General features: G+C 34.7%; 1 protein-coding gene across 1 annotated transcript; it reads right to left on the bottom strand.

Moving 5' to 3' along the window:
* Positions 1 to 3,186: 3,186 nt before the first annotated feature.
* Positions 3,187 to 4,119, bottom strand: LOC103550132 (putative olfactory receptor 10D4). The gene has a single exon (XM_008518863.2). It carries the CDS (start codon positions 4,117 to 4,119, stop codon positions 3,187 to 3,189), a length of 933 nt encoding a protein of 310 aa, XP_008517085.1.
* Between the last annotated feature and the right edge of the window lie 8,395 nt (positions 4,120 to 12,514).

The following is a 12,514-nucleotide window of genomic DNA, read 5'->3' as shown; positions in this document are numbered from 1 at the left end:
GTGGTATGACTGTTTATACAGAAGATCCTAAGGAATACACTAAAACTTATTAGAACTGATGGAGCTCAGCAAGACTGCAGGATAAAAGATCAATGTACAAAATCAATTGTATTTCTATTTACTGGCAATCAAAACTCTTCAAAGGATATTAAGAAAACGATTCCATTTATAATAGCATCTAAAAGAATAAAATACCTAGGAATAAATTTAAACAAGGAACTGAAAGACTTGTACCCTGAAAACTAGAAAACATTGCTGAAAAAGATTGGATGAATGGAAAAACATCCCATGTTTGTGGATTAGAAGACAATGTTGTTAAGATGGCAATTCTCCCCAGGTAGATATACAAATTCAATGCAATCTATATCAGAATCTCAGCTGTTTTCTTTGTAAAAACTGAAAAGCTAATTTTTAAATTTATATGAGATTGTAAAGGACCCACCCAGAGTAGCCAGACAATCTTGAAAAAGAAGTAGAAAGTAAGAAGATTCACCTCCCAATTTCAAAACTTACTACAGAGTAATGGTATTTAACATAGTGTGGCACTGCCATAAGTATAAATATGTAGATAAATGGAATAGAATTGAGATTTCAGAACTAAACTACCTATGTCTGTATGGCCAACTGATTTTCAACAAGGGAGCCAAGACCATTCAATGGTGAAGAATAGCCTTTCAACAAATGGTCCTGGACAATTGGAAATCAACATATGAAAAAAAAGGACTTTGGACTCATCTCACACCATATACAAAAATTAACTCAAAATGGATCAAAATCCTAAATTTAAGAACTAAAACTATAAAATTCTACTTAGGGGAAAACCCTCATCATCTTGGATTTGGCAATTTTCTTAAGAAATAACATCAAAAACAGAATCAATAAAAGAAGATATGGATAAATCAGACATCAAACACAACAACAGAAAGACTGAAAAAAATTGGCAAAGACTTGAATAGATTATTTTTCTAAAGAAGATACACAAATGGTCAAAATGTGTATGAAACGATGCTTAACATCATCAATCATCATGGAAATGCAGATCAAAAGTACAATGAGCTACTACTTCATGACCATTAAGATGACTATAATCAAAAAACACAAACTACTAAGTGTTGGCAAGGATGTGATAAAATTAGAACACTCATACATTGCTAGTGGGAATGTCAAATGGTGCAGCCACTATGGAAAACATTTTGGTGGTTCATCAAAAGGTTAAACATAGAGTTATCATATGACCCAGAAATTCCAAGACCAAATAAAGACCCAAAAGAATTGAAAATAGGTATTCAAAAATAAATGTGTATACTAGTGTTCATGGCAGCACTAATTACAAAACTGAAAACATAGAAACAACTCAGATATCTATCAAATGGTGAACGGATACACAAATTGATGTATTTCCATACAATTGAATAGTATTTAGCCATAAAAAGGAATATGCTAACCCATGGAGTGTACAACATCAAGAATAAACCTAAGGTAAATTATGGACTTTGGATGATTATGATGTGTCAATGTACGTTCATCCTTGATTAAAAATGTACCATTCTGGTGAACGACATTGATAATAGAGGTGGCTATGCATGTGTGGAAGCAGGGAATATAAGGGAAATCTCTATAGCTTCCTCTGAATTTTGTTGTAAACCTAAAACAGCTCTCAAAAGCTAAATTTAAAAAAAAAATAAAATAATGACTTCAGGAAGCCAAGAAACTAGGGACATTCAGGCGACATACAATAAGACAAAAAAAAAAGTAACATGCTACAACATGAATAAACCTTGAAAACATTATGCTAAGTTAAGGAAGCCAGTCAAAAATCCCCACATATTAGGTGATTCCATTTATATGAAACGTCCAGAACAGACAAATCTGTAGATACAGAAAGTAGATTGATAATAGCTTAGGGCTGAAGATGGTGGAGGAAGGGAGGGATTGTAGCTAAAGAATGGAGGATGTCTTTTTGTGGTGATGAAAACGTTCCAAAATTGTGGTGATGGTGGCATGCATCTGTGACTATACTAAAAGCCATTGAATTATAAACTTTAAATTGGTGAATTGTTTGGTATGTGTTTACAAATAAAGCTGTTTAAAAAATGGTGGCAATTGAAAATGCTCGATACACTATTACAACAAGATGATTATATATAAAATATGACTACAACTGTATAAATCTCTATACATGTAAATATAGGCATAGATATAGATGGCATAGATGAAATAATTTTAAACAGCAAGTCAGAAACCTCTGTTCCAATTTAGTCACTAACGAGAGAGAAAGAAAGGCAAAAATGTTAATAGTGGCTATCTTTGGGTGGTAGGATTAGTGAGTGATTTCTACTCACTTTACTTTTTTTACAATTTTCCTATTTTCTTCAAACCTATTTAGTTATATGAGAAAAAGATGATTGTTATTTTTGAAGGTTCAGGTATTCTGGAAGTCAAATTCAGTCTTTGACTTAATGAAAAGAAATCTGCCATTCTCATAAAATTCAAACAATTGTCATAAAGAATGAACATACTCACCTGGGAGTACAGGCTCAATGCCAATAGATGTTTACAGGTATATGGATATCATCTGCTTCTAAAATGTAACTGACTTTCTTTATATCAGACAGAAATACATGTCATTCATCAAAATATGGACTACAAAATGATAGAAATCAATGAAGCAAATTCAACAGACTGCAGATTTTTTTAGCAAACTGGAGCATACTCCAGGTAAATTGAAAATAAGTTCCTGGAGAAAGAGTTTATGCTATAATTCTTACAATACAGAGCCAGCATTAGCACAAGGATAAGATCCTTTTGTTTACATCCTAGCTCAGCAACATTTTCACTCTGACACTGGGAAAGTGTTCTAACTTCCCAGGGCCTTAATATCCTCCTTAGTAAATTAGGACAATAATATTACCTACTCCATATGATAATTATGGTAGTTACATATGTCAGTATTTGTAAAGTGAATAGAATAACGCCTGCATAAAATGGTAAGAATTGTAAAAGATTTTGTGAAATAAAAATCTATATCTATCTATCTATTTATACACACACAAGAATCACACCAGAATCTATTCAACCTCACCCACTAGTGTCAAATTCCACATGGCAAAAACACCAACTATAAGAGATTACTTGCCCCAGGTAAATACAAGGTAAAGTTTTAAAGACACACAACGACATGAAAGCTTAGGCCCCACAAGTATGTACTCCTTGGATCAGTGTTTTTCTCAGAACCAACTTCACATCCTTGTTTCTCAAGGTATATATCAAAGGATTCAGAGAAGGAGTAACAATATTATTTAACAGTGAAACCACAGAATCCAGCCAAGGGCTGGAGGCAGGCCGGAGATAAATGAAGATCACAGGTCCATAGAAGAGCAGGATGGAAGTCAGATGGGCACTGCAGGTTGAGAAGGCTCTGCGCCTGCCTTCTGAGGAGCTGATTTTCAATATAGAGATAATGATGAGAGTATAAGAAGTGAGGATAAGAAGAAAACACGTGAGTGCAACAACACCTACATTGGTGAAACTCACCGTCTGAGCCAGAGAGGTGTCTGCACAGGCCAGGGGCAACACCACCGAGATATCACAGAAGAAATGGTCCACCTCATTGGGGCCACAGTAGGGTAATTTAAAGATGAGGAATGTGAGGACAGATGCATGCAGACAGCTCCCCATCCAGGTGCCTAGAGCCATGATGGTGCACACCCTGTGGTTCATGATGACTGTGTATCGCAAAGGGTGACAGATGGCTGCAAAACGGTCATAGGCCATCACGGTGTACAGGAAACACTCAGTGCAACCCAGGAAGTGGTAAAAGAAGATCTGGGATGCACAGCCCTGGTAAGAGATGGTCCGGCTTTGGCCCATCAGGTAGAACATCATTTTGGGGGAACTCACTGAAGGGAAAAATATGTCAAACACTGACAAGTTTCCCAGGAAGAAGTACATGGGGGTGTGGAGGTTGGAGGAAGTGAGGATGGCCAGAAGAATGAGCAGGTTCCCCAGCAGAGTGAGCAAGTAGAAGGCCAGAAAGAAGACAAAGAGCACATTTTCCAGCCCTTTTGTGTGAGGGATTCCCATGAGGAGGAACTCAGTTACAGGAGTGTGATTCCTCATCTCATGTCTAGTCAGACCTGGAAGATCAAAGAATGGCCTCATGAGATGAGCTTTTCACAAAAAACTAATACCTTCATAGGACCCATTGGAAACTGATAATACCTAATATAATGTAAAGAACTTATAAACAGGAGCCAGTCCAATTCTGTCACTAATTAATGTGTGACTTGGAGTAAGTCATTTAATTTTTATCTGTTTCCTCAGAAGGAAAATAGAGATAACACAAGAGACAGAATAGAAAGAGGGCAGAGAATAAACCTTACAGTTGGATATATCTGAGCTTAAATGTCAAATCTACTTCCTACTCTGTGACTTTGGATAATTTTGAAAAAATCTCTAAAACTCTTCTGCATCTGTATACACAGTATAATAATATCTTATGGTTCTTGTGAGGATTAATGCTTTATATGTATTAAGTCTTTAGAGTAATGCCTGCTCCTACCCACCCTTGCTGAAAAAATTCATTCAAGATACCAACATTCTAACTTGATTGAGCCTTTATTCCACACAGTATTTCTCTTAGGTTGACTCGCAGCAGTTCTGGGATCATCTATTGAGGTGAATGATTCATGAGACTGCTTTCTCTATCATCAGCCACAACAACTAAAAACTGAGAATTGTCTAATGGGAATACAATAAGATAGGAAGAAGATAATATTTAATGTGGGAAAAAGCAACAAACTACCTATATTAAATACAACCATCTTCTTTCAATATAAAATTTATTCCCTAAATAGTAATGATGTCTGCAATATGACTGAATGTATATAATTTCCATTAAGGTTTTTAAGGTTAAGCTTCACTAATCAGGGAATATCTTTAGAAAATACCATGAAGACAATAAAGTCAGTATTAGCCCAAACTCAAATGGAAGAAATCCCCATACTCTTCCAACCTTCTCCTAGTGCATATAACCCATCAGAAGATGAGGAGAAGAAAGCCCTATAGACAGAAGGCACTTACAGACTAGAGTGAAGGGAAACAGTTGACTTGTTCTGGAAACCAGGCCCCATATCCACCGTTCCCTGTTTCCTTTCCTTTTAGATGCTTTGGAACTTGAGGACCAGTCTCTGAGGGCAGAAAAGATGAGCACTCTTCTTTTTCAGAATAAGTCACTCAGGCTTGAAAGTCTAGACCCAACAGTACCTCTCTTCCCTAAGCGAAGGAGCAGCATTCATTCCCTCAAGAGAGAATAAGTGTCTTTAGTGTTCCTTTGGGACCCACTTACCCAGTCGGCATCAACTCAAAAGACTGTAGAATAAAAGCGGCAATTAGACGGGAGACTTTCCCCTCTTCCTTCCCTCCTTCTTTCTCCCCACTGCTTCAACCTCATTATTTCTTAGACTAAAACAATTATGTAATAGCATTTAGTTATTTTGGGTTTCTAAATCTTTTTGATTATCAATATCTCTTGGGCATGCTTTTCCTCTACTGCAGAGCCATCCATTGGGTTCAAATATTTGAAAGTGTCCAGTGATCCTGTGCTTGGAAGTCCTGTGTTTGAAGAAGGAGCTGAGGATTAGGAAAGTAACCACTTAAAGAAAAGAGGCAACAATCCCATTTTGGTGTGAAAACAAAACAAAACACACCTGCAACTGTTTTTTTTTTTTTCATATTTGGCTTTCTAAGTCTCCCAATTATCACTTCTTCAACTGCCTGAATTCATATCTTACCACTTTTTAAAATTTCTTCTCTTGATTTTCCCTTAAAACTGCTACTGATGTTTATCTTACCATACTTTAGTTACTGTAACTTAGTTCAATTTACATTTAAAGAATTCAGTCTGCTGACTGCTGTGTAGGGAATGGATCAGAGGAAACAAGAGCAGAATTTGGTAGGGGTGATAGAAGCTTACTTTTACTGGCTGCCCAAAGAAAGAAGCACACGGACCTATTAAAAATGTTATGGCTAAAATTGCTTTGAGATAATACAAAAGCCACAAAATAACAACTGTAATAAGGTTTAAGTAATTGTACAACATTCTAATAATTGTTGTCCTTCATGTCAAGGAATTCAGAAGAGACTTCTAGCTCTATGAGTTTGAAATCATAATTACTGCTATTGAGACTCTCCTTTTTTTTTTTAACCAGGCTGTTCAAAGCCCCTTTATTTCATCCCTGTATCAACCCTACGGGTTTGATCTTATTTTCTTTTTAAAGATGAAAATAGTGCTCAAAAAGTTCAAATAGTTACGAAAATTTACTCCAAAAGTCAGGTATAGAACTTGGATTTGAATGTCAATCTGTTTGCATTTAAAATTTATTCAGTTCTAACAAAGTGGAATAAATATTTTGTCAATTTAAAAAGCAAACATGCTTAGTCATATATTTCTGCCAATTTTTCAGTTCTTTAGCTTTGTTTTAAAAATGAAGAAAAAATCAGATCATAAAAGCTTAACAAATTTTGATTAGCAATGATTTCCACATTTTAAACAGCTTTATTGAGATATAATTTACATGAAATCAAATTCACCCATTTTAAGTGTACAATTGAATGAGAAAATATTTACAAACATACATATATTTGTAGAGTTCTACAACCATCGCCACAATTTCAGAAAGTTCCTCTCATACTAAAAATTAACCTCTTGCCCATTTACAAACATTTCCATTCCTACCCACAACTCTAGACAATTATTCTACCAGAAGTGTCTAGGTATTTGCCCTTTTTTGATATTTCTTATGAGTGGAATCATAAGATGTGTGCTGTTTTTTATCTGGTATCATTCACTGAACATGACGTTTTTGAGATTCATCACTGTTGTTGCATATCTTACCATTTTGTTTCTTTATATTGATGAATAGTATTCCATTGCAGGATATTTCTATTTCCTGAACCACAGGCTAAGATTCTAACTTATTCTTAGTGCCTAAAAACCTCTAAAAGATTATTAGTATAAATGGAAACATTTTGAGGATCTTAAAGTCATTCTCATCATCATCCAGTCAAAAGTGATTTTGTGACATATTAAAAAGCTTAGTGTATGAGTTCTGAATATATTATTATATATATAATATATAGTAATATATATGTATATATAATGTGTGTATATATAATGTATAGTAATATATCTAAGTAATGCATATATATAATATATATAGTTTTATATATATATTTTTCCATGGCTTTGATTATTTAGTTTCAGCTTATCATCTCAATTTCTACCTTCTGAATCACCATGAAAAGCAGTGCTCAATTAATGAAAATCAACATAGCACTGAAATAGTTTATAATTAATAACAGGCCCCGATCTTCCCTTTATTTCCCTTATTATAAATTGAGCATTTCACTTTGCATCTAAGTAATTCCAAGAACAAATTCTTAAAGATGTTTATATATCTCATTACTATTCCTATAACTCATTAAAACATACACACACACAATAGGAAAGATACAAGCCATAATGAGCCTCTCTATATACCATCTTATTTCTACTTTCCAGAACTGCTATTCTTGGCAAAATTTCCAGAGTTACTAAAGTAACAAGTCACATAATAGCCCAAAATTTTATCATTATTTATATTAAGTGTTATCCCTAAACTTTCCATATCCTTAACTCATTCAACAAATATCTGTTGCAGAAAGTCATTAGTAATCCAGCCAGATTAAACCAGCTTTACAAGACATTCACTTTTAAAGAATAATATATATATATGTATGATTTATACATGAATTTATCAATACATGATTAATGCATGATATATGTGAATATCAATGTATAAATTTACAAGGAGAAATAAAACCTCATATTCACTAGAATGCATGTATTATTGGATCAGCATATTCTTTTCCAAATGGTAAAATTTTACATTCGAAGCAAAATACTCCCTCAGGAGGCTGTTGGTGAGTGGAATGTAAAGTTAAAGCAGAGCGAACCAGATGATTATCTCCAAGTGTTCTCCTGCTACAATATTTTGGCACACTTTTCTTTACCATATCAGAATACCTGTCAGGCAGGCTGAAACATCCCTGTTGGCTAGTATTTCATCTTCTTCGGACCTGAGAGATACACTACCATTTGCTTAACATTCACTTATTTTCTATCTTTCAACAGCTTTATCGAGGTACAGTTTAATATCACAAAATTCAACAGTTGTAAGTGTACAATTTAATGATTTTTACTAAATTTATAGAGTTGTGAAAATATTGCCAAAATTCAGAACATTTCCATGACCCCCCAAATTTCCTTGGGGTCAGTTTGCAATGAATTCCCATTCCTAATCTCCTCCCCAGGAAACCAACCAATGCTTTGCTTTTTGTCTCTATAAATTTGTATTTTCTAAGCATTTTATGTAAGAGGGATAACACAATATCTAGCCTTTTGAATCTGACTTCTTTAAATTAGCATAATGTTGTTGATGTTCATCCATTCTGTAAGATCTAAAAATAGTTTGTCCTTTTTATTGACAAATAATATTCCATAGTATGAATGTATCATATTTTGCTTATCCTTTCACAGGTGATGAACATTTGGAATGTTTCTAGGTTTGAATATTATGAATAATACTCCTATGAACAATCATCCACAGATCTTTGTGTGTATTTACTCTCTTTTCATCTACCACCAGAGATTGCAAATTCTTCTTTGAGATTTTGGTAAGGTTATCATAATATCTTCTTTGTGATATCAGTAATAAACCTCATAAATAAACTATAGAATGATTTTTGTAGACATCCAATCTCACTGCTTACATGTTTATTCTTACTACTTACTGTTTCAAAGGAGGCTCTCTTCCTGATCCTTTGGGTCAGCCTACCGCAGCACTTTATAAACACTGTGCAGATATGAGGACATATCTAATATCTCTCAGAAATAAGTTATTTCAAAATAGCCTGAAGCCACATATCTTTGGAAATTGAAATACTTCACTTTGAAATGGTAGCCATCGCTGTGTTGAAATTTGGAGTTCTCCCTAATCTCTTTATTTCCTCACACCACAGCAGCAGATGTACAAGGGTGGCTCCACGTGCAGCATGTTGTTAACAGTTGGGCTATCATGCTACCATGTGGTTTAGAAACCAGCAAGTCAGCTATGGCTACAGTGGGATATATTGTCCATGTCAGCATAGAAGGAAAAGGAAAATCTAAACTAAAATCTTTGAAGGAGATTCCAGAGATAGTAAATAGAGAAGTCAAATGCATTTACTAGGGAAAACATTAAGAAGTGTGTTTGACCACAGATCTAAACCATATTCCTTAATTGAATAATTATATAACTTAATTATCAGTAATTAAGTTGTTCTTTTGATGTAGTCTGACACCTTTGTCTTTTATCTCAATTATTTCTTGACTTTGGAGGGGGAAATATAAGAGTATCATTTATTGGTCCCTTCAAACATCATAATAGGAGATAACACCATAGTGTGGCAACTGAATAAGAAATGAACCAAATTGTGGGGAGCTCAAGAAAAAAATCCATGAGGCTGAAAGATGAATTTGTGAGTACTTTTGAGGGATAATGAGTTGACTTAATGAGTCTGACTGTATGGGGATGACATAAAAGATTGTGATTGAGGTGTCAAAAACTGAAAGGAGTCTAGTCCAACAGGTGCAGAGGCAGCTATAAATTATTCATCCCTTCATAGGTTTAATAGAGCAAAGTTTTCCCAAGGATAAGGGAAATGGTTATCTAAACTTTGATCCAAAGACAGTAGTTGCTAGCTCTTTCACTGGTTTGAACAGGGATAGGACTTTTAAAGTTTAGAAAGCAGATTGGAGGAAGTACGTACAATGCTAAGAGGACTGTGTGAGGTACTTTCGAGCAACAGAGAGAGATTATGTGTAAGTTTTTACCTCAGAAAGATTGCAGACTCATTGAGAACATGGGCCATTCATCAAAATTCCTTGTTAATTTAATTTTTTAAAATACTGTGTTAATTATAATGAAGGCTCCTGTCAATAGAAAGCCCTCTTTTTCCTAGAAAACAGGAACAGTGAGCAATAGGTCACCTTAAACTATAAAACATTTTTTAAGTATTTTAGAACCATATTCATCAGAATTCATTTCTTAAGGTACCATTCCATTCATCTCAAGGGTGCTGTTTCTATTGATTTCACAGTGCCAGCTAGGAGGAATACTAGTGTTCAAGTTAGCCAAGTTTAGTGTTACTGAAGCAGAAACTGAATAACAAATTTGATGCTCCTTGACTCGAGGCAAGTCCTTTGGCTTTTTTCTTTTGCTAAATTTTCTAGTTTTTTTCCTTCCTTGGCCTTGGTGCTTTCATCTTAACCTGAGTTTTTACAGTTTCCTCTGTTTTTATTCAAAGCCTTTATTCCAATCACATATTGACTAGTTGTTCCATGTCCATCTTCTCAAAGGTTTTATACCCCATAAGGACAGAGAACATATTTATCTTGTTCATTATAATATCCTCTTTGGCTATATATACTATATAAATATATAAATAGTCAACTGCCAATAAACATTCAATGTTAACCTAATGGCTGTCCTTCTGACTTAATTGTGTTCTAGACCAGTTATTGACAAAAATGTTGAATAATAGGGCTGGCCTAGTGGTGTAGTGGTTAAGTTCATGTGCTTCACTTCAGTGGTTGAGGGTTCATGGGTTTAGATCCCGGGGGTGGACCTATATACCACTTATCAAGCTATGCTGTGGTGGCATCCTACATACAAAATGGAGGAAGATCAGCACAGATGTTAGCTCAGCAACAATCTTCCTCAAGCAAAAAGAGGAAGATTGGCAACAGATGTTAGCTCAGGGCCAAACATCTTCACCAAAAAAAAAAAAAAGTTTAATAATAACTTATGAATCATATAACTATCCTAAATGATCATCTAAGAACTATTATAATTTGTATTTCTTAATGAACCACTGAATAACTTAAGCAATAAGAATTATATACTGATAGAATAAAGGGATCATTGTGGAATGAGATATTTGGAGAAGGGGTTATGGATATGGTTGACAATGAACAAAAACCCAAAAGGTATGTGGTTCTCATAAAGGCAGAAAGGATTACACTAGACATTTTAAATCAAGGAAGCCATGTGAAAACTACAAGGTACAGGATATGTCTTTACTATATAAAATAATCCTAAATGAAGAGTTCCAACCAGGAAAAAGTTTAAATATTGTGGACATATATTTGTGGTGGGGTAGTTGGAAATAAGTCACCAATTTTTCTGACACTCCCTTCTAAAGGTGGAGCCTAATTTCTCTCCCACTGTGTGGGCTGAACGTAATGACTCACTTCTAACAAAGAGAAAATAAAAGCAGGAGTGATGGTATGTGACTTTGGATTAGATTAGAAAAGGCTCTACGGCTTCGTGCTTAGACTCTCTCTTAGATCACTCAGCTGTGAGGACATGTAGGCAACCATATGGAGAGGCCCATGTAGGGAGTGAGGGACTGAGGCCTTTTGCAAGAGCCATGAAATATGCCATCTTGGAAGTAGATCCTCCAGCCCCAGCTGTGCCTTCAGATGACTGCAGCCCTTGCCAGCAGGGTAGCTGCAACCTCATGAGAGATCGTATGATAAGACTGCCTGGCTAATGTACTCCAGAATCCTTGACCCTCAGAAACTGTGTGAGTCAATGAACGATTGAGTTTTAAACTGTTAAGTTTCAGAGTAATTTGTTGTACTACAACAGATAACTAATACAATACCGTAAATAGTGCAGGGTATCTAACAACTTTCAAATAAAGGAAACAAGGTGGCCCTTGAATTATAAAGTAGTTATATTAGCAACTGTTATAGTAAATCAAGTGATAGTATATAAATACTTGATTTAAATCATAGACAGGTAGATGTTGTTCTTCCAAATAGGTTTCCTCTTTTACTTTTCGTATAGGTAATTTAGTGAACATTATACTCGGATCCCATCTGACACTAGTCAGATAAATGGTATAAGGTAATCAGTCAATCAATAGCTGAGTGAATGAATGGATATTACTATAGAATGGAAAAGAGTTGAAGTTATTATTTTCCCATCGTCACTTATTTCTATGAATGTTACCCAGAATTCTTGCCTAGTTATGTCCAATGTCATCACTCTTATTCTATTCTATAGTTACTTAACCTCCTTGTGCCTCAGTTTTCTCATATATAATTGAGGAAAGTAATTGCACTAACCTTATAGAGATGCTGTTCAGATTATGTTTGTTAATATGTGCAAAATAGAACAGTAAATGATATTAGAAAGCAAGATTTAAAGATAGGTATTATAATATAGAATTTATGATTCTTAAGTTCTTCTTATAAGGCAGTAACAGTTCAGTTCTAGATACAGACTGCCTGGGTGTGAACACTTCTCTGTCCTTAGTTGCTTCATCTATAAAAGAAGGATATCATAGTATTTATATCTTAGGATTTTGTGACTTAACTTAGTCAATACATGTAAAGTGCTTAGAACACTAAAAACACACAGTAAGA

The sequence above is a fragment of the Equus przewalskii genome, chromosome 6 (genome assembly GCF_037783145.1).
Source record: "Equus przewalskii isolate Varuska chromosome 6, EquPr2, whole genome shotgun sequence".
NCBI lineage: Eukaryota > Metazoa > Chordata > Mammalia > Perissodactyla > Equidae > Equus > Equus przewalskii.
This window is presented reverse-complemented; position numbering and strand designations above follow the sequence as displayed.